This window comes from Lolium rigidum, chromosome 7 (genome assembly GCF_022539505.1).
Source record: "Lolium rigidum isolate FL_2022 chromosome 7, APGP_CSIRO_Lrig_0.1, whole genome shotgun sequence".
NCBI classification, from domain to species: domain Eukaryota; kingdom Viridiplantae; phylum Streptophyta; class Magnoliopsida; order Poales; family Poaceae; genus Lolium; species Lolium rigidum.
Window position 1 is genome coordinate 306,629,904 of NC_061514.1, and position 27,604 is coordinate 306,657,507.

Sequence of the window (27,604 nt, forward strand, 5' to 3'; positions counted from 1 at the left end):
AGGCGACAATCGATAATACAACCGGGTGGGATAGATTTATAATTTGCTCCGTAGCGAAGCACGGGCTTTGTCCTAGTACATTCAATTTTAATATATAGGATTTAAGTAAAGGTGTGGAGAAAGAATTACTCAATTAATTAATTTAACTATCGTGGCAACGCACGATCTAGTATTTCATTTGCTTTGCTGGTGTTTGTACTTTGTAAGTTGTAACACGTTGCGTCGCACCTAACGCAAACCCGACCGATGATTCCAGAAGCAGTACACCACCATACGCTTCTGTCAATCAAAGCTTATCATCGTCCTATAAATAATCCTCCCCGCACCGCTCGCCATGGCCGCCGCTTCACTCCGCTCCGCCCTCCTCTCCCCGGCCGCCGCCCTCCGCCGCCTCTCCCCCGCCCCGCGCGTACCCCGTTTCGCCCAGCCCAAGGTCTCGAACTCCGAGGGAGCGCCCTGGAAGCTTGATTTGATAAATCTGAATGACATTCGCGCCCTCTCACAGATTCTCGTTGGGTTCTGCAGAGATTCGACCGGGCTCGCCGGTTCTTCCCGGCCGCCGCCGCATCCATGTCGACGTCGTCGGGGACGAAGGAGGCGCCGGCCAACAACCCGGGCCTCCAGGCCGAGATTGACCCCGCCACCAAGGGCTACTTCATGCAGCAGACAGTAAGTTAGCCGCTCCTCCTGTTTCGCGATTCGTTTAGCTGCCGATTGAGCTAGTACGCGTATTATGCGGTTCGAGTATCCGCTTCCGTGGGTTTGATGATCTGTGCTGTGGAGCGGAAGGGAGTATGCGGGTGGATTTAGGCAAAGCAATCTGCCGAACAGTTGGCGATCCACCCAGTGCTCGGCGTGGCAGGTTATATAATCTTCGGGGAACAACGCTTATTGAGGATCAAGTGATGAGTTTTATTACTAGTTTCTCGTGTTAATTCGTGCAGCATTGTTGGTTTTGCATCCCTCTCTGTTTGGCCCAATGTGTTGCTTTGCTTATGCTCAGTTCAGCACTTGCGGTATGGAGCTATCCTGTGTAATGCTGGGAATTATGTGCCTGGGTGTTGTAGCATAGGAAATTCATGTACGACTATCCTGGCCTTGCATAGGTAATCGATGTATGGAGTTGTTCTGCGGAGTGATGGAAATCATGTGTTTCGATGTAGCATAGGTAATTGTTGTAGGAATTCCACTGGCTTGCATTGGAATGGGAGTGCTTCCAGTGCTCTGTAATAGAATGAGGAGTTTTTAGTTCTCCTGCGCAGCTGCGCTCACCCATAAAGCTTCATCTGTTCTGCAATTGGCTGGAAAATTTCTGGACCAACTTAGTACTAGGAGCGTTTCCGGTTGCCCTGATCGGTGTGGCAGGTTACAAAATTCGGGGAACAACGCTTAGTGAGGATCAAGCGATGCGTTTTGTTACTAGTTTCTTGTGTTAATTCGTGCAGCATTGTTGGTTTTGCAACTGCAAACTTAGCGCCCCTCTCTGTTTGGCCCAAGGTGCTGCTTTGCTTATGCTCAGTTCAACACTTGCGGTATGGAGCTATTCTTTGTAATGCCCGAAATTATGTGCTTGGGTGTTGTAGCATATGAAATTCATGTACGGATATCCTGGGCTTGCATAGGTAATCAATGTATGGAGTTGTTCTGTGGAGTTATGGAAATTATGTGTTTGGATGTTAGCATAGGTAATTGATGTACTAGGAATTCCACTGGCTTGCATTGAAATGGGAGCGCTTCGAATTCTCTTTAATAGAGTGAGGAATTTTTAGTTCTCGTGCTCTCACCCATGAATCTTCATCTGTTCTGCAATTGGCTGGAAAATTTCTGGACCAGCTTAGCACTAGGAGCATTTCTGGTTGCCCTGATCGGTTGTTGTAAATAACATGGTTGTGATGAACATGTCTTGCTTTCTTGTTTGATGGGAATGGTAGTGCTCCTTCCTGTTTAGGTGAAATAATATAATGGTTTTTTTTTTCTGTTGTTCTGCTTACAGATGTTCCGCGTGAAGGACCCAAAAGTGAGCCTCGACTTCTACTCGCGTGTGATGGGCATGTCGTGAGTTTTCTTTCTTTTGTCTCTCTACAGATAATGTATTTATGCATGCGGGGAAGAACATCAGCGGGACATCCATTTTCTCAGTGAATAACTGTAATAAATTCTGGGTGCCTGTACGGAAGGCACTGAAGATATCAGTTCTTGAGTACACGAACTGCAGACCACAAGTAGAGATTAAGGGGTTCATAGCGTACGAATAAATATGAACTGCAGTGTGTCAAATATAGTTACATTACGAGTGCGCATAAAAACTATACCACTCTGTCACGTCATATTAACTGATTTTCTTATCATATTTACCATTCCTTTCTCCTTTTGTAAACAAAAAACTACAAGGTTGTTGAAAAGGTTGGATTTTCCCGATATGAAGTTCAGCTTGTATTTTCTTGGTTATGAGGTAAGAGGTTCTTGATTATGGGAACGATAAATCACTTGAACTTGACATTGTATATGAATCAGCTAATGTATCTCGTTCTTTACCTTGCCACTGCTGATAGGATTTGTCCGCAGCCCCTGCTGATCCTGTCAAGCGGACTGAATGGACGTTTGGGCAAAAAGCTACCATCGAGCTCACTCAGTATGTTTAGTTATTCTTGAATATTCTCCATATCTGAGTGAAAATAGCCTTGATTGTTTTTCAATAGTATACTGTTGCCCTCTAATGCATTAATAAAGTCATGTTATTACTGTAGCAACTGGGGCACAGAAACTGATCCTGAATTCAAAGGCTACCATAATGGGAACTCAGATCCTCGTGGTTTCGGTATGTGCAAGGAAAGTTCATATGTAACTTTATTACTTCTGCTTTTGCTTAAACTAACCATGAATCTCTTAGCTGCTGTAACACTTGTATTTTTTTTTTGTTTATTCAGGCCATATAGGGGTAACAGTGGATGATGTCTATAAGGCATGTGAGCGCTTCGAACGTCTTGGGGTAGAGTTTGTGAAAAAACCAGATGACGGTAAATTTTTTCGACTAATATTTTACATCAGTATTATATGGTGTACTGGTGTCGCATACGGCCTTCAAACTGAAGTGTTAATTCAATAGAAATGATGGTAAATGTTAAGGGATAAGCAAGAAACTTAGTTAAGCGGCTCGTATCCATAGGACTGTTATGTTAACAATGGTATTATTTTAGTTACTCCGCAATGTTTGAACTTCATGTTTTTTTGGTTGGTGATTTGACATTTGTATGCTGGTACCCACCCATATGCATTGATGTTAGCTAGAGTTATCCTGAACTATTGATTGACCTCACTTGAGTTGATCCGGCGTTATCTGTACTTCATTTTTTAGATGGTGATGCAAAAAAAATTGATGCCCACCCTTTGTGAATTGCTGCCAACTATAGTTGTCCCCAAACTATTATTGATTGATTTTGTCTTTTTGTGGAGCTGCTGAGCTATTCTTATCACCTTCCTATTTTCTAGACAGCCAATTCAACATTACATGTTCCCACAATCTGTCTTGTATAATCTGAAATTTTCCATTTGTAATTTTTGTTAAGTTTTTAGCTTGTGGTATGAGTTAGTGCAGGTGTTCTTTCCACTTTTCTTCAAATGACTAAAGTCTGGCAGATGACTTTCATAATTTGTTTGTCGTATGGTTTGTTAAAAACGTTGACCAACGGGGAATGATCCCTCCTTTGGCTATAACGCTGTTAGGTAGGATGAGACTCTCCCGGCGAATGGACGCTAGGATGATAACCCGGTTTAAAGTTTGCCCCTCCCTGCGAAATTATCGCGAGATGGGGATTCGAACCCGGGTGGGCTGGCTGCGCACTCGCTTGCCTTGCCACTGAGCTAGAACTCAGTTCTCGTCGTATGGTTTGTTGAGTATTGCAATGTGGCATAGGCTATAGTGCAAAGCAACTGGGCAGATTTTCTTTAAACCTAATATCTACTTCGCTTGTTTTAACCATTTTATCGTCTCTTGTGAAACTACTGCTAGGAATGGAGGAATATGTGCTGCTACTCACTAGATGCACTTCACAAGTTGATATATCTAAATATATGCATTGAAGTTTTGTAAACCTAGTTTAGTTTTACTCTTGAAATATTCAAACTTCTCACGTATAAAGGTAGAGCTGATGTAGAAATAGTTTGTTGATGACTGCCATAATTTCTTGAAGAACAATATGGTCACAGATGCTGATCTGATTTACCCTTACTAGTAGAGTGTTGCATTATCTGAAATGTTACCTTTTCTCTACTCTTTCTGTTCAATGCTTACGAAAGTGATCTAATAGTCGGTATTTGCCTGTAGGGAAAATGAAAGGTATTGCATTCATCAAGGATCCTGATGGCTACTGGATTGAAATATTTGACCTGAACCGAATTGGGGAGGTCACGGCTACAGCATCATGAAGTGTTAGAACACCAAAACTGGAAAAAAAAAAGGCTTGCACCTTCAGAGATGATAGTATGAACTCAGTTATGCAACTATGTTTAGTTTCTTGTACTGCTGCCGCATCATGAAGACATCATGTGACCGACGATTGAAATAAAGTGTTCTTTCATGAATTCATAACACTGCGTCACTCTTTCGTGAGATATTCTCATTTTTTGTAATACCCATGCACTGGTAACATCAGCTTAGTTTGAGGTTTGAGGCTGGGCCCCAATTTCCTCCATGTTCTGTCTGTTGGTCACTTGTCCCCATTGCACCAAGAATTGAGAGGTCCGTCCACGTAATAACTAGGTCGGTCTGTTCCATTTAGAGGAAGGGAAGCTTGATGTTAAGCAGTTATTTGCACTTATTCTCAATTGGCTTAAATCTTTGGGCTTCATGTAGATCCTCAATAAACTTTGGCAAGGCTACAAGATGTGAAACATAACTACTATAAAACATAGTGGAGCCAGCTAAGAAAAAGACAATTTGGTGGACTATATCTGGTATTTAGCAAATCATGTCATACTGATTATACTTGCTAGTATCTCGTATTAGTTTGTTTTTCCAGCTGGCATCAAGTTAATTATACTGCTCACGAGGAATGAACCCATCGGGAGGAGCAGCCTCATGGAGTGTGATATCCACACCTTGTTTTTAGTTTCTCCGGAAGCCTATGCAAGTGAGTTAATTTCTACAGCATGTACATACTCCCTCGGAGGGCCAAAACCACAAGCCCAAAAAGCTAGGCTAAGTAGCGGAAATGATCTTGGGGAGAGAGCGCGCAGGTGACGAACTCTGCTTTCATCTCCATTTATCAAGGGGAGAGTGTTATGGACAAGGTGTATGATTTGGAATCACCAGACCTTGATATAACGATACAGGATTTGTTTTAGAGATTGTCTTGGGGAAGAAGAAGAAGAATACAGAGAGGGATCAGATTCGTTTCATTTCTTCCTAACCACTCACACAGCGACGCATGACTCTATTTAACTCTCGCCAGACACAGCTGGCATTTGCTAGCTACGTGACCACAGGTCACACTTTTCCGTCATCCACTTCCGAAGACGTAACCCCCGTAGGCGCCTTCCCTGGAGGTAGCTCCTCCCGTGTCATGCTCAGCGTGACACTGGCCTCCCCTTGAGAAGCAGCTTGTCCCCAAGCTGCCGCATCTGGAAATCGCTGACGAACCACTTCATAGTCTTCCCAAGTCGCCATATCTTCTTTCATAGTTGACCACTTAATCAGCACTTGCAGGTAGGATTTGTTTCCCTTCTTCACCAACCTCCGGTCCAAGATCTCCTCCGGTTCCAATTCCGCAATGTCCAACTGAAGCGGAGTAGGTAACTCTGTAAATACTGGAGTGTGATCTGGGACATAGGACTTCAGCTGAGATACGTGGAACACTGGGTGCACTTCACTTGTCGACGGCAGCTCCAGCTTGTATGCCACTGAACCATACTTTGCCAGCACTGTGTACGGTCCAAAATACTTGAAAGACAGTTTGGGATAGGGACGTCTTACCACCGATTGTTGGACATAGGGTTGCAGTTTGAGTAACACCTGCTCTCCAATCTGAAATTCTCGAAACGATCGTTTGACATCAGCTGTGCGCTTCATCCGTCTGGTGGCCCTGTCCAGTTGCAGCTTGAGGAATTCCGACAAATTGTTTCGTTCCTGTAGCATTTCATCAACCGCAAGAGGCACCGTGTCAGCACTGACTGGAAACATACCGTGCGTTGGCTCATGCCCATACAGTGCCTTGAATGGAGAACACCCCAGTGTGGTGTGATAGCATGTATTGTACTCCGCTAATGGTAGCCACTTGGCCCATTGTTTTGGCGATGCAGCCACTGAACAACGCAGGTACAATTCCAGACATTGATTAACTCTCTCTGTTTGCCCATCCGACTGTGGATGGTAGGCCGTACTCAGATTCAGCTGAGTGTGTAAGTTGGTGAACAGGCTTTTCCAAAATGCACTGGTGAAAATATTGTCCCGATCAGACACAATGGAGGAAGGCAAGCTATGCAGTTTGACCACATTATCAAGGAATGTCTGCGCCACTTGTGGTGCAGTAAACGGATGCTTGAGTGGCAGGAAATGAGCATACTTAGTGTACCTGTCGACCACGACCAAAATTACCTCATAACCTCCAGACTTGGGCAAGCCCGTGATGAAATCCATGGATACTGATTGCCAAGGAGCTGAGGGTGGTTGCAAAGGTTGCAGTAGCCCAGGTGTCTTGCAATTCTCATGTTTTGCCTGTTGACAAATTGTGCACTGCTTGACAAATTCCTCTACTGCCACTTTCATGCCTTCCCATGCAAACAAGTTCTTGAGCCTCTGATATGTCACCTGTATGCCTGAATGCCCTCCCAACGCTGAGGAGTGAAATGCTGTGGTAATCTTTGTTTGTAGACCCACATTGGCCCCAACCCACACTTTCCCATGGAGGTATATGAGGCCATCCTGCATTGTGTACCCCTGAGCATTGTGACCTGATACTGCCAGTTCTCTCAGTAACTGTTGTGCTGTTGGATCCACCACATAGGAATTGACCACTTCTTGCATCCAGGTAGGCTGCACCACCGAAATTGCATGAAACACATGCCCAATGCGTGACAGTGAGTCAGCAGGTGTATTGTCGACTCCTTTGTTATACTGGAACTTATATTGCAGCCCAATCAGCTTGGTCATAGCTTTTCTTTGCAGTTCAGTGTGCAGAACTTGGTCCTCCAAACAGCATAGACTCTTGTGATCTGTCTTAATTATGAAAGGGCCTCTCTGCAGATAAGCTCTCCATTTATCCACAGCCATCATAATTGCCAAAAATTCCTTTTCATATATTGACAATTTCTGATTGTTAACCCCCAGTGCCCTACTCAGATAAGCAACAGGATGCCCCTGCTGCAGTAGCACTGCTCCAATCCCACTGTCACATGCATCAGTTTCAATAACAAATGGGCAGTTAAAATCTGGTAATGTTAGCACTGGTGTTTGGGACATTGCTTGCTTCAGATTATCAAAGGCCAACTGGGTAGCAGACGTCCACACAAAGGCTGTATTCTTTTGCAGCAGATCGGTCAATGGTTTGGCCAACAGTCCATAGTTTTTAACAAATTTTCGGTAATATCCAGTTAGACCAAGGAATCCCCTTAATTCTGTAAGGTTGGATGGCTGTGGCCACTGCAGCATTGCTTCTGTTTTCGTTCTGTCAGTGGCTACCCCTTTATCCGAGATAATGTGTCCCAAGTACTCCAATTGAGTTGCTGCAAATTGACATTTGCTGAGTTTGACATAAAATTTGTTCTCCTGCAAAATCTGAAACACAATCCTCAAATGCTGCAGGTGATCTTCGATGGATTTACTATACACCAAGATGTCGTCCATGAAAACCAGCACACATTTGCGAATATATCCGGAGAAAATAGAGTTCATCACACATTGAAATGTGGCCGGGGCATTAGTAAGTCCAAATGGCATGACCTTGAATTGAAAGTGTCCATGGTGCGTCTTGAATGCCGTTTTCTCCTCATCTTTTTCCAACATTCTTATCTGGTGATATCCACTCCGCAGGTCTAGCTTGGAGAAGAATTTTGTACCCGCCAATTCATCTAACAATTCATCAATGATTGGCATGGGAAACTTGTTCTTGATTGTAGAAGCGTTGAGCCGACGATAATCTATACAAAATCTCCATTGGCCATCCTTTTTCTTGACCAACAGCACTGGGGAGGCAAATGGGCTCACACTTGCCGTGATAATGCCCATTTTCAGCATTTGTTTCACCTGTCTCTCGATCTCATCCTTTTGCAAAGGTGAGTATCGGTAAGGACGAGCATTTGTTGGTGCAGTGTCTGGTAACAGGGAAATAGCATGCTCAAAACCCCTCACCGGTGGCAATTCTGACGGTTCTTGGAAAATCGATTCGTACTGGGCTAGTAACTGCTGCACACATTCAGGTATCGGCACCACTGTCACCTCCTCTTTGTTTTCCAGAATTGCTGTTGCCCACAATTCATTTGCATGGTGCATTTGTATCACCTGTTCCAGGGACACCTCTGAGATATGGTCTTGGTGTCTTGGCATAACTCCTTGCAGCCGCACTGTGGTGCCCATATATGGTACCTCAAGCCACTTCTCAACCCAGTCACAGTTCATTGGACGAAATTTCTTCAGCCAGTCCATTCCCAGCACAGCATCATAGCCCCCCATGTCTAGCACTAACATATCGTGCTCAAATTTCACACCATGCGTGTGCCAAGTGAATTTAGGAATGTAGCTGTTGCATACCAGTCGCTCCCCATTTGCCACTTTGACCTGAATAGGTGATCTAGACTGTGGGATCAGGCCCAGTTTACTGACCATAGCTGCATCAAGAAAGCTTCCTGTACTGCCTGAATCAACTAACAACAGTACCGTCAAATTGTTGACTCTCGCTGGTATCTGGATCGTGCTGTCAGCATCTGTTCCACTAATCGCGTTCATAGACAGCTGTTCTGCCTCGTCCACTGCTAAAGCTTCCATGGTAGTCACCATTTCCAACACTTCATCTGACAGAACTTCAGTTGCTGAATCAACTTGCATTGCCTTGAGTTGTGCCACCACTGGTGCTGCACACTGGTGTCCTGGAGCATATTTTGCCCCACACTTGAAACACTCATTGTTTGCTCTTCTGTATTCCTTCAATTGTTGTGCCTTCCACACCTCTCCCGAAGTGAATTTGTTCTTCTCTTTCCATGGCGTGTTTTGATACTGCTTGTACTGCTTATATGCGGGCTTGGAACTGTCTGGTGTCTGCTCAAACACCTGTGCCATCAGTGTCGCCCTTTGCACTGAATCTGGCAATTGTGCTTCCACCGCCACACGCAGCTCCTCTTTCAGGCCTAGTACAAATTGAGTAACGAGCATCACGCCACCAAAAGCTGGATCATACAATTTGATGTGATATACCAATTTGTCAAACTGTTTCCGATATTCTGCCACCGTTCCTGTTTGCTTCAGCTGTAGCAATTCCTTCAGTTTCACTCGGTGTGTATCAACATCGAATTCCTGGAGCACTGCCTGCCTGAACTGCTCCCAACTCAACCGCTGACGGTTTTGCTTGAACGCATGATACCAGTGTGCTGCAGCGTCCTGCAGGTACATCGTTGCTGCAGCTACTTGAAATCCAGGTGCAATCTGATATAGAGTGAAGAACGTCTCACAGGTATCGACCCAAATGCTCGCATCCGTGCCATCGAATCGAGGAAAATCCATCCGTGGCATCCATGGCCTTCTCTGGTGAGACTCCTCATTCTCCGGTGATAACGGATCACGCACAGTGGAACTCTCAGGGTACTCCTCTGGGCGGGGGGAGAAGATCGCTACCTGCGGATTTGGGGCGCTTGTTGGCCTTGGGCCGAAGATGCTTCCCGTGGTGTGAGGGCGCACCAACACCGGCGGTGGGTGGGTGGGCGCAGCATCCTTGTTCTTCACCCCGTGCGCGAGCGACACCTGCTCGTCCTCCAGCTTCCCCAGCTTTTCCATGGACAGATCAACCTTGATTTGTACCTGATCCAGGCGCTGCCCTTGGAGATCCATCTTCGCCTCCATCGACAGGAAACGCTCCTCTAGCGTGTCCAGCTTTCCCATCTTCTCCATCAACCGCGCCTCCATCGCCTCCATCGCCGTCACCGTGAAACGCACCTGCGCACTCGGCTTGAACGGTGCCGTTGCAGCAGACTTCTCTGAATCAACCGAACGCTGCGTGGGATTTACGCTAGATCGCTCGAGAGCAATTAGCAACCGTGAGCAGACGCCTTACCGGTACGATCTCGAGATCTAGTCGCGCGAACGGATCGAACAAAGCAACTGATACCAATTGTTATGGACAAGGTGTATGATTTGGAATCACCAGACCTTGATATAACGATACAGGATTTGTTTTAGAGATTGTCTTGGGGAAGAAGAAGAAGAATACAGAGAGGGATCAGATTCGTTTCATTTCTTCCTAACCACTCACACAGCGACGCATGACTCTATTTAACTCTCGCCAGACACAGCTGGCATTTGCTAGCTACGTGACCACAGGTCACACTTTTCCGTCATCCACTTCCGAAGACGTAACCCCCGTAGGCGCCTTCCCTGGAGGTAGCTCCTCCCGTGTCATGCTCAGCGTGACAGAGAGCGATCCGCGTGCAAGGTATTCCAGCCAATCAAGGAAAAATTGAACTCTCTTCCCTCCAAACAGAGCGTATAAGTACAAGGCCATGGTCACACCGCGGGCGGCATCACATGCGTGACTTGTGACTTCAAAACTGAACTCTCTTCCCTCTAAAATTGAACTTTCTTCCCTCCAAAAAGTGCCTATAATTACAAGGCTCATGATGATTTATATATCATCAGATTCAGAAACAAAAGCGCAGTAGGAGAAGGAGACATTTTCTGCTGCAGGAGACAACCGAACCTCAAAATTTATATCTATTTGTTATACTCCAATATCTCAAACTCTACTAAATACATGGAAGAATATATGTACCTACATATGATTTTCCCTCGTACGAGAGATTGTAAACATGCCAAATGTCAAGCGCATAGTATTTATGTATACTACTAGGATAGCTATCATAGCTATTTAGGACATTCATATGACTTGGGTGAAACTAAATAACTTTGTCATGCATAAGACCATACAGCTAGACTAGTCACATAACTTCTATGTTCAACAAATTGGCTCATAAGTGCATTCTATGCATGAGGGAAATTCCGAAAGAAAAGAAGAGGCGCGCTAATATTTTGGTTTACAAAAAATTGATAGACTCATAATATATACTCTCTCCATTCCATATTAGTTGTCACTGATTTAGATGTATCTAGACACAACCAATCAACGACAAGTCATATGGAGCGGAGGAAGCACAGAGTGCATCAACTTTACTTTGACCCTTTGAGTATGCATTCCATCGTGTTAACTGCTCCATTTATTTATTGCAAAAAATATAGCAAGGTTATTGAAATGGTTGGATTTTCCTGTCATGAAATTCAACTTGTATTTTCTTGGTTACAAGGTAAAAGTTTCTACCGATCAACTGAATAATATATCAATTGACAAAACAATTTCCATGAGTCTACTTTTGGTTACATACCTGGACACTGCTTTAAGGATTTGTCTATAGTCTCTGCTCATCCCATCCAATATATTGGATGAATTTTTGGGTAAAAGGCTACCATCTAGCTCACTTAGTATATTTGCTAGTCTTCCACCTTCTCCTTGTCTGAATGAAGATATCCTTGGTTGTTTCCTCAGTAGTACTAATGCCTGCTAAAAGTTCTGGTGCCTCGAGCAACCAGGGACATAAAATGATCCTTAATTCAAAGGGTAACCAAACGACGATTGATTAGCTGAAGCACAAATTGTAGGCAATCAAACGACTGGGGCTTGGCATTTGCCATAATGCGTAAAATGAATTGTTGACAGCCAAACTAGTTGCAAAACATGAATTAAAGATCTCATTACCCCGCACAGCTTCCCTAGAACAATGTTCCCTAGGTGCGAAAAAATGGTTCGAGCAACCAAACTTGCTCCACGTGTCAAACAATTTCCGATATATGTTCCACCCACCATGAAATATTGGCATGTATGTTGGGTGTCCAACTTAGTTTTTAGTCTTCAATATTTTATCCTCCCACCTCTGGTAGAGCTGATGTGTAAAAGTGGCTTGCTGATGACTGCCATAATTTCTTTTGCTCTTACAATCTTGAAATAATATGGTTGAGATTTTCTTTTTTATGCTTAGTCTTTGCTTTACATGAGATGTTAATTTCCGTTATATTACTATCTATATATTCTTACAATACTCCTATCTATTTAATGCTTAGGACAACATCTAATAATCAATACTTACCTGCAGGGAAAATGAAAGGCATCGCATTCATAAAGGATCCTGATGGCTACTGGATTGAAATATTTGACCTGAACAGAATTGGGGAGGTCACGGCTACAACATCATGAAGTGTTAGAATTCCAAACGCAAAAAGAGGGGCTGCGCCTTCAGAAATGATATGTGCTCAGTTACGCTACAACATCGGGAAGACATCATGTGGCTGACGTTTGAACTTCGAATTTTTGTTGTAACTGCTTGTCAATAAGCTGCAAGTCCTGTAATTTGCCATCAAACCTATTGATGAATAACAAGTTGGCACCCATGGCGACAAAAGGATAGTTTCATTGACAAAGTCAGATACGTGTTAGTAGGTGCTGGTAGCCTGGTACCAATTTGTTGGTAACCTTTAGATGATCGGCTCGCAAAACTCATTGACATCAAAACTCATCAGGATATAAACTCATCAAAACAAGATGAAAGAAATGATGAAAGTAGTCACTTGTCTATATAGTCACATCCAGAAAAACTTGTGAACAATTTTGGTTATATTTTCGTGTAGTTTATTGCTGAAAACCAGACACCATAATGCCCCATTTATGATATTGAAATCTTTTGAATCAAGGAGGCCTCCACATGTTTGTGGATGGCAAGCATTACGCGACATGATGTTATCCACTGACTTAAATAATGGTGCTTATATTTTACACATTTGGTAGTATGTCCAACTATACAATAGAAAATCTTCAACATGTGCCAAATAAGAATTTCTTGTTGGCAAAACTAAACTTTTCTTATTATTGTCGAAAAAACAGAACTTTTCTTATAGAAGCACCAGGCACAGCATACACGTGAACGTCTACTAAAAGTTGGAATTGCTGAGCTTGAACTGTTTATGGATCATCGCACTTCTACAGCTCTCTTATTTAGTTATACCACCCACATTAATGAGTATATATATTATATATACTCATATATTATATATACTCATTGGTTCACAATAAAGTGCATTATTAGAGTACATGCATTTTTTTAAATTATTAAGAGAGAGATCTCAGTTTATCAGGCAACAAATGATGTCCAAGTACGAAAAATTACATTAGTGCTGTTTTATGAATTCTAAACACCCACATACATCATCGTTTCATAAGCTCCTTTCCTTTCTGGTTCTCCGAGCAAAGACTCACTATTTATAGTAGTATAATATCTAATGTACAGGCACCATCAACTCGATTTAATATGCAAGGGCTTTGAGATTACGCCCTACTGTCCTTCATGGGATACGGCTTATCCTGGTCACTCAGTCCCAGTTGCAGAATAGAGAGGTCCTTCCACGTAATAATCAACTATGCCTGTTCTTTTGTGAGGAAGCTTGATGCACTTGTTCTCGGCTTAAAATCTTTGGGCTTCACTTAATATTAGACAGATGAGAAGCGTGGATCCCCTATAAATGTTGGGGAGGCTACAAGACATTTGGTGAAACCTAACTACAAAGTAGAGTCAGCCCTGGCGAAACACCTTGCCAATAATCCACTCTAGCAATGGCTGACGATGATTTGTATACCATCTCATTCTGAAACAAAAAGCACATTCGGAAAGGGAGACATTTACGCCGCAGGAGTCAACCAAGCCTCAATTTTTTTATCTTTTTGGTCCACTCCAATATCTCATACTCTACTAATCATGAAGACTATCCACTTACTAATTCTCAACATTGGAGAGATTGTTAGCAGACCAAATATTAAACGGTTGGTATATTTATGCTACTAGGATATAACTACCACTAGTTGAGTGCCCGTGCGTTGCTACGGATCCTCATGTTTCATTGAACATGTAACCATGATGCACATGACAATTCACGGCGAGATATACAAATGAAGTCACTTTTTTATTCAACATTTTAACGTACAAATGAAGTCACTTTTTTTATTCAACATTTCAAAAATAACGCTATCGAACCCAGGGGAAGATCGCGCAATTTAGGTTACTCGTACCGGTCAAGCTCTTGATTCTATTTAAACGTTGATGGTTCTCTGAAGTAAAAAAATGGTATAAGTAAAAAATAAGGAAAAAATTGTATAACTCTTTTCCATCGATAGTTAGACGGAGGTTATCCATACTGAGCAAATGCATAAGTTCTTGATTTTTGTGGATTCCTATTTTTCATATTATCTTCCTAATTTGTTTTGGGTTTCTGATAAATAAAATATGTCTAGTGGTGAGAGTAATAGTACCACATTGGTAAAAAAATACGAACACGTATTACCACACAGAGAGTTCATGGTCAAAGCCATCTCGTTCTAATTGTTGATTGACTCAAAATACAAAGCTAAGCTTGTTGTGTGTTCTGGATACCAGTTGCCAATAAAATTACATTCATGTGAACGTTGTAATAGATGTCGTGTAAGTTTCCTTTTACCTTTCTAGTACTAATTATGTATATAAGCCGACTTGTTCTAGTAATCTATATAGCGGGGCAGGTTACTTATATCACTCGTCGATGAGGATCATGGCACTTTCTAGTGTTGGGTCATAGCCATCGGATCTTGTTCTAGCTCACCCTACGGGACTATGTTCTGCACTCTTCACTCGTTGGTGTTTGTCTGCACAAAAGAATTAGTTGAGCTGTTGGGCACCGGCGAATGGAAAATAATTGTTTGATTTCCCACTTATTTCATCTTTTTGCCTTTTCATACTCCTGCAACTATGAAGACAGATAGTAAACTTCATCATTAAGATTACTTAGCAGTAACGACATATTGGGTTTTTTAAAGAACATAGCAAGGAAATGATAAGAAAAACATTTTTTTGGTTGAGAATAAGGAATGGTATGATTACTTGGTGCATGCCAGAAACAAAAGAACGAGAGTACTTAGCCAGATTTCAGCAAATAAATCATGGATTCATATCCATTAACGCACACACAAAGTGATCACTACAATACGAGTGAAGACGTTATGATGAGTACAAAATTATCATATCCAGTTTTATTTTATATCTTTCCCACCTATGATGTGCTATAACTTCACAGGATCACATATCTCTAGACAATCTGAAATTCTATTATCAAACAAACATAAAAACTGACTTGTTTTACATACTGACTTATTTAATAAAATTGAATTTATTTTTTGAGGAAAACAACATAGCCTTATTTCATTAAATGAGAAGGTAAAAACAAACCTGGTGTGCATCTTCCTAATTCCAATCCAATCATATGATACCCGTCATTCGATCCATCATGGGTGCTTTTGATCCAATCTTCAGGAACTTTGCATTGTTAGTCTTCTTGGGGTCAAAATATGATTGGACGCTTTGATGCATTATGAATTCAGCTTTCTAAACATTTTCTCGAGAACTTTTGCTAGCTTACATAAATGAGGTGTAGCAATTGGCCGGCATACATGCATGAGTTGTAGTAAAAAGCTGGTGCACAACTTCTCTGGCACATCTGCTTCACAACATTGCGCCGTCACGATCTGAGTTGCGATCGCGAAAGGCTCCACCACATCACAGGAAGACATGTATGGGAATAATAAGAAAGCATCAAAATGCCCGACACTTGCTATAACATACACATCCTACCCTAACTAAAAAGCATCAACTTATCATCCAGATCAGTGTTAGTGTCCTCTTAACATCTAATCTAATAACGGAGAATATACTACCCCTTAGGCATACATTTCAAAGCTATACAAATAACCAAAGATAGGATAAATGCAAATATGCTAAATAGTCCACCTATGATTCCTATTAAACTCGAAAAATCATCAAAACATGCCAAGTTGCAACGGTTTAAATAACCAACCTTCACGTTAAAAATAGAACACACGCAAAACTCGTCATGTACATTGCCTCCTACGTTTCTATTGGTATTGACTACAAAAAGAGAAGGATGTAAATTATTATCTCTACACGCTCATCATGACAAGAATTGGATATGAAGGATATCAACATGGATAGGAACTCAGATGTCTAGTGCTGAAGAATGGTTCTTACCAATTGCTTTAAGGGTTCCATCTAGAATCACATATTAACCATTTTCTCATTGTAACAGAAAAACAAAGAAATTTATTGACTGGCCAGTAGCACAGTGTAAGTTTAAGCTAAAAGAGGCAAAAGAAATAAGGAAGGACAATTACTGCAAGATAATCAGGTATATTGAATACACATGTTCAGAACGACTGATCGATTTCTCCATTTGATATTCAGATGTACGAATGAATTTGGATTAAATTAGTAAAATAGAAGTTGACTGTAAGGAAATGGATTGTGAACAAAATTACTGGGGAGGGCGACAACACTCAGGCATGTTGCGACAGCCGATGAGTGGTGTGAGGATATGGGAGTGCAAAGAGGGCATGTGACCCAGGGGATGGATGTAGCTTGGATAGTGGCAAGTCTCTAACAATATAAACTTAAACACCAAAACAAGAAATTTAGAAGTATACAATGGTACAAGACATGAATAACCTAGTTCTTCGTCTATTGCAAAACTACACGGATTACGTTTTAACAAACTATTATTACAGTCAAATAAATTCGCGTCTCATAGAATAAGCTTTTCGAAGAAACAATTTTCGCTCCTCTTTAGGAACTTGAAACTTGTAGGCTTTGATCTGTGTCAGGGACTCACCACATGTAGTGCTTATATGTAGATAACAAACATATGGCTACTTACTACCAGATTTTTTTAATGAAAACATTATGAAACAAAACTGAAAAATGAAATCATGAGTAGAAAAGGTACAACATTCAAGTGTCCAACAGATTAAGCCATGATCTAAAAATGTGACAGGTTTATATTCGAGAGAACAATACAGCACATAATGTTTAAATGTAATAAGCACCTTCGAGGACCTATGTATAACCTTGAAAAAAAGGGAAATCCAAATTGAAAAAATGAAAATAAAATTAGTAAGCACAAAAGGAAAGGACACAACTATATCCTCGGACCTCAAAAATGAGTCATGTGTCAATGATCATGATTCGGCGTTGCAGTGTATTTGCAATGCCGCTAGTGGTGCTCTCTTACATGTAGCTGTATTCATCATCCACCTCCGCAGTCACCATAACCACCTTGTCCCTGATGGAGAATGGGAGTCGGCGCTACACTGAATTTGCAGAAGTACCACAACAAATATGTTGCTTGCGTGTAGCTGTATTCATCATCCACCTCCGCAGTCACCATAATCACCTTGTCCCTGAGAGCATCGATGGAGAATGGGAGGTGGTGCTATAGTGAATTTGCAGAAGTACCACAACAAATTCGTTACTTCAGCAGCCGATGGAGGAAATCTAAAGAAAATCAATGGTTTTGGTTCGGAAACGGTAAAGAAATCTAAAGGAGTACATACTCACCTTTTTCAATGCAAGATGAATGCTGAAATTGTGTAAGCTTATGACTCACTAATGTAAAATGCACTAAACAAAAATAACCATTAGTTTAGCAAGCTGTAATATAGGGACTCAATGTGGTAATTTTATTTAAGTCAACATAAATTTCTATTCCATAGTTTTGCATACTTTTACCGATACTTTATGAATAAAAATCTAAATGAGTACTAAAATATGAAATATGGTAGATTCAACAACACATGATTGGGGATAATTTTACCTTTAGAAGGTAAAAATTCTTAACAAGCACAAATTGCACACCGCCACACCTTATGTGTCCTTCCGCACTCATTTGTGTCCTTGGCATCTGCCTCACTGCTGCTCCAGGCACGACCTTAAGTGATCCCAGCATAGAGGGTGAGACCACATGAGAGCTCGAAACTGTGGACACCATTATGAAGTTTACATATCTTTAGAACAACATCCACGTGAAAAGAAGTGTTGGCTCTTCAGTATTTAATTGATGAAGGTTAAACCACGATTCTTTTTACTCCCTCTGTCTCGAATTACTTATCGCAGATTTGTGAGTGTATAAATACGTGTGAATATAGACAATTCTGTGACATCTAATTCGGGATGGAGGCTGTATAAAAAATCGTTCCATATTTATCCATCTGATTCACTACTTCAAGATTATAAGTGGTGAGTTGAGACTTGGGAGGCGATTTTGCATCTTCAAAGCAGTACATCTCAAGAAGCCAGACGATCACGTATCAAAACTGCGCTTTTGATGTCAACTGAACGATGGAATCACCAAATCAGTTCCATTATTCTAACGCCGCACTGCTGTGTCGAGCACCCAGTACAAGCATTCACCTATCAGAAAATAAATCCATGCATACAACTATGCATACGAGCATTCAGTACAAGCGTTCAAAGAAAAAAAATTAGAACGGCCAATACCTTGATGTGTCCGATGTGGACGGACGGTAGGGCAGTGCAGAGGCGGAGGAGGATCTCGACGTCAGGGCAGTACAGGTGGCCAGATCAGCGTCAGCGAGTTGTACGGTTGTACCTGATCTCCCGGTCTTCCCGACCATGGTGGCGTTGGCGGCGTTCCGTGTGATGGTATCGAGAGAGGCAAGACGGGATGGGCGCCGCCAGGGTAGCGAGAGAGAAAAAAATGCTTAGGCCTTAATTATGGAGCAGATGGGATGACATGGATCGGATCTAATCGGATATAAAAGGAAATGCGGGATGACTTCCTTAGATAACAACATCGTGATTGATTGCACCAAAAGAAACGATAGCAAAATATATTTTCATGCCATAATCCCGTGAGCGTGATTGATGCATGTAAGCGCTGGCTTGATGTCAATCAGATGGAGCAAAGCTGAGACCTTCAGATTAAATTGGATGGTCCGGATTGTTTTAATGACGACCACCAAATTGCGTTGAGTGTCAAACGACCAACTCCCATTTAATAGTAAAGATAGGTATTTCGGACAGTCATATGACTTGGATGAACCTAACTAACTTTGTGATCCATTATCCATAAGGACAATTATAAGCTAGAATAGTCATATGACTTGGGTGAACAGCGGCGGTGTGACTCCTGGACCATAGGTGTGTGCTAAACAAGTGCGGTTGTGACTCAAGTGAAAACGGGTACGGTATTACCGGCGCCCAGTCAGTGGCGGAGTTTGAGCAATTTCCATGGGGGGTGGGGGGTGCAAATGGGTTTATAGGACAAAATTTTGACGTTTTGGGTCAAAATTGGAGGGGCAAATGGGCCAAATTTCACTAGATCATTAAAGAAATGTCCATGGGCTGGGAGAGGGGGGGGGGGGCTGACTCCGTCATAGCTACGCCACTCCACCCAGTTGACATGTTTTTTGTATTTCTGATCCCATTTCACTCTCAGTTTGGCTCTCCTCCACCCTAGCACTAACTTTCACTTCTGGTTCTCATGTAGAAGTGTTGGTTCTGCTGCGGTGCAATGAAATTGATGTGCTGAAGAACAACAGGGGAGCAGAAGAAAGCATGTGATGAGAATAGTTTTTCTGATCTTTCACGATGCACCTTGATGATCCATATGACCGATAGATCTCGAACTCCCTTGACAGATTCAAGGATACCCAAATACACATGATTACTCTTGACAACTCAAGAACTCTCACATCTTTATTGGAAGAGACCTAGACGAACGTCCGAGACGCCGTCAAGGAACCAACCCCGCAGGGCTGATGTTGAGCTTCAGGATTACAAGATTTAATTCAAACAAAGCTAAACCTAACCCTAGCCGCACCACCACATTAGGCCTTGTTTGGTAGTGGAGTATTAGTGGGGATTAGTGGGGATAATTCCCTAGGGGATTGGGTTAATCCCCACCTGTCACTCAATCCCCACAAATATTGTCCCCTGCCAATCCCCAATCCCCTGTTTTGAAAAACACGCATTTGGTACTCAGGGTTTGTGCAATTCAGGGTTTGTGCACAAGCTCAAGCTCATAACAGCAAGACAAGAAACAATGGAGATATTTCAGCGTAAGTTACAAAAGATTCAATTTTTATGGCAACAATTTAACCCAAGTCTGTATAGTAAACATCCAACATGCATCAGGAATTAAAACACAAATTTTCAGTCACGTAATGCGCAACGGTTCGGCATAAATTAGGAGACTCTGTTCATTTTGGAAACTCTTGGAAACTCTGTTCATTTTGTTCATGTGATCTTCAAAAAACATCCATGTACCGTCAGCTGAAATAGCAAAAACAGTGAAGCGGAATTAGATCAATCCAACAGCAAGATCAAGAAGACAGCTGCTGTATAAAACTTGAAAATAGCAAAAATAATGAAACACTGGCTTCAAGTTTCACTAGCAGCAACTGGTTTTACATTGAAGTGCAGGATAAACACACGGCAAGCTCAGTCATAGAAAAGAAGATGCATATGCGTTGAACAAATTGAGCAAGCTACTCTATGCGTGCTTGTTTGGACATCAAAATCACAGGTTATAGCGCCCAAAAAGATCTGCAGATTTACTACTCGGCATATCGTGCTAAGTTCTTAGCCAATGCAGTCTTATCGTGCCTCCGCAGCGAAAACTAGGCAAACAACAGACCGGTTTCTGCAGCGAAAACAATAGATGCTGATTTGACTCGCGCTATAGAAGTATGAATAACCTTATCAAGCAAAGATTTGAGAAAATGGTACTGACTTTCACAGCATATCCAAACTAGAATTGTAATATCTACTAGATTCTGAGATAAAGAAGCAGGTCAACGTGCCATCAGAGTTACTGAATATACCACTGCCTTATCTACGCAATGTTGGACAGAAGACACACATGCACTTACTATAAACCATGGGCACTTTTAGGTCTTTCTATGAAACAAAATTTCATGGATGCAGTCTCCACTGATTTTGCACACAATTTTCATCATAAAACTATTTTAGGAACGGTTCTTCAAAGGAAAATGCTAAATACTACTAAAATGCTAAAGACTACCAAATGTACTCTATGCTATATGGTCTACAAGACACACATGTAATTGTAATCGACTTAACATGCTGAAATTTGTGTGCCTAGTCACACATGTATCCCAACCAACAATCTGTTCTAAAACCGAAGCATTGTCAAATTCATGCAGCCAAGTGGCCCTCCCTTAATTAAAACAAGGTACCAAACTAGTATAAAATGAATTGCAGTTTTATCTTCAAGATACAAAGCATGAACAAGTTATAGAGGATGATCACATGAATGTAATGTCGACAACAGAGCATGATCACAGGAGTTGGAGCTTACCTCATACTGAATGTGGGTGTTGATATAGGATCCCACGGAGGTGGGAGCTCTCCAACAAATGAATTTTTAGGAGAGAAATCCAGAATGTTCCACTTGCAGTTTGTTGTGGAAAATGGAGTTAAGAAAGAAACCACCTGAAAATATAACAAAGTACTAGATTCAGTTGAGGTGTATTCAGTTAGCTATTGCTTATTGGTTGGCAACGAACGAACAATTCCTTAACAAGAAGCAAGTGGATGACCAAACACCATCTATACCCTTGCCAGCACGCAAGCAATTTGACTTGGCAAATCACGCAACCATCAAAATTTTATGACCAAGAAATCAATTTGATTCTATGAACCAAGAAAGCAAACTATAGATAGTGAAGTACAGTAGCTTCCTGATTTGCCAGCCAGGCAACTAGCAGAAACACAAGTTGACTTTACATCAAAGAAAGAAGGAAATTTCATTTGTACGTATTAATTCCTCTACTAGTACAAATCCCCCTTCTATGCAATCTACAACTACCGAAGGTGGGAGCACAACGTTGGTTCCATGCTAGTTGGCACACACAGAGTGTACTAGATTCAGAGCTCAAAACCAAACTAGTCAAGACAATTCAACCAGCACTTAATTTTGTTTATCCTACCGTTTTCATTCAATTCTGCCTACAACTGCATATAGATATGGTTGACACAGCTAGCTGGCCACTGACAATTTATATAGGTGCCACTGAGAACAGGAGAAGTGTGCTGAATAAGATGTTCATCATATTTCTGAATAGGTGACACAGCTAGCTAGCCACTGACAATTTATATAGGTGACACAGCTAGCTAGCCACTGACAATTCTGCCTACAATTTATCCAAATGTGTTTTTTGGTCATCAGAATCTGTTTCAATATCTAAATTGCACACATAGTATGGCCAAGTCGTTATGGTGTATCGTGGCCTGAAAACTGTATCTAGGAGTTTGCTAATTTAATTTATAGTATGCGTACTACTATCGCCGATATCAAGATATATGCCATATACAATTCTCTGTTTTGTATTTCTAGTGAAAGCTGATTCATAAAGTTAGTCTTGTGCTAAAATGCTATAACACAACAAAGTTTGTTTCAGAGACACGGAAATGACTACAACAATCTGTACCATATCATACAACAACAATACATCAATACGAATTCTATATTTTTACATGTCAAGATAAACATTACATTGTCAAGTTTGTTCATGAGCGCAAGCATCACAAGGACAAGCATGGTTGTCTCTCGTCCTACTTACTCTAGCTAAAACCATGGAAGTTCAGTTCAGGGTGCAGCCGTGCAGCAACCCAAGCCCAAGATCTAGACGAGGTGATGCCATCATCAGCTCAAAATGATCCAAACCGTAAACAATTAACAATGACACAGTGTCCCAAGATCTAGACGAGGTGATGCCATCATCAGCTCAAAATGATCGAAACCGTAAACAATTAACAATGACACAGTGTTGCTTAATTCCCTGCACTGGAATGGGAGATATGCTCGTGACTAACAATACCGCGACAAAACTATCCTTCTTTACAATTGTTCCTTAAAACAGGAATCACTTTCACGATCCTTGGACGCCAAGAACCTCGAGACAGCCGACGACGCCAAGAACGAGCAGTAACCTAGATCGGACTCCAGACTAGCGGGCTCAGCGATAGAGAAAGAGAAGAGGGGTTACCTAGAACGAACTCCAGACCAGCAAGGTGTCGTCGACGGTCAGATTCCTACGGCGACGGCGGCGGTGCAAATTGGCTCGGCAGGATCCATCATGGCCTTTGCTGGCCGCCGGCCGCCGCTCGCCTCCTCTCGCTGCCCGTTGCCGCCGCCGCCGCCGCCCCGATGCTCTCCCTCTCCCCCGCTCTACCTCTCGCCCCTCGCATCTCCGGTCGCCGCGGCGCCGCATCTCCGATCTGTACGTTTTGCGACACGAGAGTGGAGAACGAGAGACGAGAAGAGAAGAGAGCGGGGACGGGGATAATAAAACGCTAGGGTAGGGGTCGGGATTTTTTGGTAGGCCAAAAGTGGATCCACATCGGGGATTTGCGGGGATGTGCGGGGATTATTTGGGCCAAACCTCTACTACCAAACGGTCCTCCGGGGATTGGCGCGGATTCGAGTATAGGCGGGGATAATCCCGGCGAATCCCCGCGAAACCCCTGGTACCAAACAAGACCTTATATGGGGGAGATGGTGGCCGGCCAGCCCCTATTGGGCTGGGTGCCCCACTATGGGCTTAACCCTGGTTTGTCAAACAGACTTTAAAAACCGTTCGCCATGGCCGCCGCTTCACTCCGCTCCGCCCTCCTCTCCCCGGCCGCCGCCCTCCGCCGCCTCTCGCCCGCCCCGCGCGCACCCCTTTTCGCCCAGCCAAAGGTCTCGAATTCGCCGTGGGAGCTCGATTTATTAAATCTGAGGGACATTCGCGTCCTCGCAACATTCCGCTCACAGATTCTTGTTGGGTTCTGCAGAGATTCGATGGGGTCCGCCGGTTCTTCCCTGCCGCCGCCTCCATGTCGACGTCGTCGGGGACGAAGGAGGCGCCGGACAATAACCCGGGACTCCAGGCCAAGATTAACCCCCCCCCCCCCCCCCCCCCCACCAAGGGCTACTTCATGCAGCAGACAGTAAGTAAGCCGCTCCTCCTATTTCGCGATTCGTTCAGCTGCCGATTGAGCTTGTATGCGTACTATGCGGTTCGAGTATACGCTTCCGTGGGCTTGATCTTCGCTGTGGAGCAGAAGAGAGTATGCGGGTGGATTTAGGCAAAGCAATCTGTCGAACAGTTGGCGATCCTCTCGGTTTGGCCTTGCTTTGCTTATGTTCAGTTCAACACTTGCGGTATGGAGCTATTCTGTGTAATCCTGAAAATTATGTGCTTGGGTGCTGTAGCATAGGAAATTCATGTACGACTATCCTGGGCTTGCGTAGGTAATCGACATATGGAGCCGCTCTGTGGAGTGATGGGAATTATGTGTTTGGATGTAGCATAGGTAACTGATGTAGGAATTCCACTGGCTTGCATTGGAATAGGAGAGCTTCCAATGCTCTGTAATAGAATGAGGAATTTTTAGTTCTCCTGCGCTCACACCCATGAAGCTTCATCTGTTCTGCAAGTGGCTTGAAAATTTCTGGACCAGCTTAGTACTAGGAGCATTTCCGGTTGCCCTGATCGGTTGTTGTAAATAACGTAGTTGTGATGAACATGTCTTGCTTTCTTGTTTGATGGAATGGTACTGCTCCTGCCCGTTTAGGTGAAATAATATAATGATTTTTTTTCTGTTATTTTGCTTACAGATGTTCTGCGTGAAGGACCCAAAAGTGAGCTTCGACTTCTACTCGCGTGTGATGGGCATGTCGTGAGTTTTTTTTATCTCTTTACAGATAATGTATTTATGCATGTGGAGAAGGACATCAGCGGGCCATCCATTTTCTCAGTCAATAACTGTAATAAATTCTGGGTGCCTGTATGAAACGCACTGAAGATATTAGTTCTTGAGTACATGAACTGCAGACTACGAGTAGAGACTAAGGGGTTCATAGATATATGAATAAATAGGAACTGCACTGTGTATCAAATATAGTACTCCCTCCGTCCCAAAATGTAAGGCGTCTAAGGATTAGTCAAAAGTCAACGTTTTTTAGGTTTGACCAACTTTATACATAAAAATATAAACATTTACAGTACTGAATCAACATGAATAGATTCACCATAAAATATATTTTCTTAATATGTCCATTCGATATTGTAGATGTAAATATATTTTTCTAAATATTTGGTCAAAGTTAGTAAAGTTTGACTTTTGACCAGTCCTTAGACGCCTTATATTTTGGGACGGAGGGAGTAACATTACGAGTGCGCATGAAAACTATACCACTCTGTCATGTCATATTAACTGTTTTTCTTATCATATTTACCGCTCCTTTCTCCTTTTGTAAACAAAAAACTACAAGGTTGTTGAAAAGGTTGGATTTTCCCGATATGAAGTTCAGCTTGTATTTTCTTGGTTATGAGGTAAGAGGTTCTTGATTATGAGAACGATAAATCACTTGAACTTGAGATTGTACATGAATCAGCTAATGTATGTGGTTCTTTACCTTGCCACTGCTGATAGGATTTGTCCGCAGCCCCTGCTGATCCTGTCAAGCGGACTGTCAAGCGGACTGAATGGACGTTTGGGCAAAAAGCTACCATCGAGCTCACTCAGTATGTTTAGTTATTCTTGAATATTCTCCATATCTGAGTGAAAATATCATTGATTGTTTTTCAATAGCTGATGCCCTCTAATACATTAGTAAACTGGGGAAAGAGCAGCCCACGTCGCGAATATTGCCCACGTCGCGATAAGTTTTCTTCTTGCGCTTTCCTCCAACAGCGGGGAAAGAGCAATATTCTGTCAGTGCACAATTATTCACAATTAAATAGCTGAGAGAAAGAATTAGGAGTATACCTCTCCATTAAAATCGGTGTCAAACATTTTCTCTAGGGATGTAAAATGTTTAACCATTTTACCTTTCTAAAAACCCTTTGCCTTCTTACACTCAGCATGCTGAAATCAAAACAACATCAAAATGATTCTACAATAATAGACAATATATAGAACTAACTATCAAGATTAAAGAAAAGAACATGTGTTCTCAAAGGAGTACCTGTACTTTTCGTATCCATTCATTTGGTATTTTTCCAGTCTTGACACTATTACCAGCCAAGACTAGTCTGCAATAGGTCATTACCTTAAAGCATTTAGTGTCTAGTGAATTGTTTGAGAACGTCCTTCCAGTTGTTCTAAGCAAATCTTGTCGTAATTCGTCATATACTTCCTGTACGTCGACCAGTGCTAAAAATGACAAAGTTCTCATGTCGCTCTTCATTATGCTTGACCTAATGAGATTCGAACTTGTTTCGCAAAACTGAAGCTCAGTCTCGTCTGTCCATTTCACCTTCTCACTCATTTGAGGAATCTAAAAAAAGATAATACAATGATATTACCATACACATTCCCTGATTAATATTGAGATTGTCTTTTAAAAAATTTGAGATGAACCACGTACCTTACTGTAATCAGACTCGGGATGTTTGGCTTTATTTTTTTAAAGAACTTTGTCATTGTTTGGCTTCATTAAAAAAAAAATGAAGTCAAACATCCCGAGTCTGATTAGAGTAAGATACGTGCTTCCGTCTCAATTTTATTTGAAGACAATTCAATATTAATCAGGGAATGTGTATGGTAATATCTTTGTATTATCTCCTTTTAGATTCCTCAAATGAGTGAGAACGTGAAATGGACAGACGAGTCTAAGCTTCAGTTTTACGAAACATGTTTGAATCTCATTAGGTCAGGCAGAATAAAGAGCGGTATGAGAACTTTGTCATTTTTAGCACTGGTCGACGTACAAGGTGTATATGATGAATTACGGCAAGATTTGCTTAGAACAACTGGAAGGACGTTCTCAAACAATTCACTAGACACTAAATGGTATAAGCTAGTGAACTATTGCAGACTAGTCTTGGCTCGTAATAGTGTCAACACTGGAAAAAATACCAAAGGAATGGATACGAAAAGTACAAATAGTCCTTTGAGAACATATGTTCTTCTGTTTAATTTTGATAGTTAGTTCTATATATTGCCTATTATTGTAGAATAATTTTGATGTTGTTTGGATTTCAGCATGTTGAGTGTAAGAAGGCAAATTGTTTTGAGAAAGGTAAAACGGTTGAACATTTTACATTACTAGAGGAAATGTTTGGCACTGATTTTAATGGAGAGGTAAACTCCTAACTCTTTCTCTCAGCTGACAGAATATTTTTTGCTCTGATTTAATCGTGAATAATTGTGCATATTGCTCTTTTCACGCTGTTGGAGGGAAGCGCAATAAGAAAACTTATCGCGACTTGGGCAAGCTAAAGCCTTTGAATGTAGACCAGCAGCTGCCTACGGGGGCCGTCACCGCCACGAAGAAGAAAAATGTGACCTCCGGCGAGGGCGCCACGGCGAGCGTGGTTCCGCCGGGCGAGCGTGGTTCCGCCGGCTGGGACCTGAAAGGACACGGATGTCGCCTAGAGGGGGGGGGTGAATAGGCGATTTAAAACTTTTACGAGATGGGCTTAACAAATGCGGAATAAAACTAGCGTTTACT

The 27,604-nt window shown here is 42.2% G+C and overlaps 2 protein-coding genes and 1 long non-coding RNA gene across 3 annotated transcripts in view; 2 read left to right on the forward strand and 1 right to left on the reverse strand.

The window, feature by feature from the left end:
* Positions 1 to 334: 334 nt before the first annotated feature.
* Positions 335 to 4,585, forward strand: LOC124679105 (lactoylglutathione lyase-like). Its single transcript, XM_047214929.1, has 8 exons — positions 335 to 433; positions 526 to 669; positions 1,994 to 2,055; positions 2,392 to 2,452; positions 2,553 to 2,632; positions 2,748 to 2,818; positions 2,928 to 3,017; positions 4,325 to 4,585. The coding sequence occupies exons 1-8, from the start codon at positions 335 to 337 to the stop codon at positions 4,423 to 4,425; spliced, it is 708 nt and encodes a 235-aa protein (XP_047070885.1). The 3' UTR covers positions 4,426 to 4,585.
* A 15,601-nt stretch (positions 4,586 to 20,186) lies between these two features.
* On the reverse strand, positions 20,187 to 23,271 carry LOC124669890. Its single transcript, XR_006992350.1, has 3 exons — positions 23,148 to 23,271; positions 21,458 to 21,591; positions 20,187 to 20,409 (listed from the first exon to the last, which is right to left on the reverse strand). It is a non-coding gene; the product is annotated as an uncharacterized LOC124669890 (long non-coding RNA).
* Positions 23,272 to 23,743: 472 nt separating this feature from the next.
* The window catches only part of LOC124673125 (lactoylglutathione lyase-like), a 5,876-nt gene continuing 2,015 nt past the window's right edge, over positions 23,744 to 27,604 (forward strand). Inside the window, exons 1-6 of the mRNA XM_047209257.1 lie at positions 23,744 to 23,842; positions 23,938 to 24,093; positions 24,764 to 24,825; positions 25,421 to 25,481; positions 25,582 to 25,673; positions 25,854 to 25,857. Of these exons, the coding sequence (XP_047065213.1) occupies positions 23,744 to 23,842; positions 23,938 to 24,093; positions 24,764 to 24,825; positions 25,421 to 25,481; positions 25,582 to 25,673; positions 25,854 to 25,857 (474 nt within the window). The remainder of the gene's footprint in view (positions 23,843 to 23,937; positions 24,094 to 24,763; positions 24,826 to 25,420; positions 25,482 to 25,581; positions 25,674 to 25,853; positions 25,858 to 27,604) is intronic.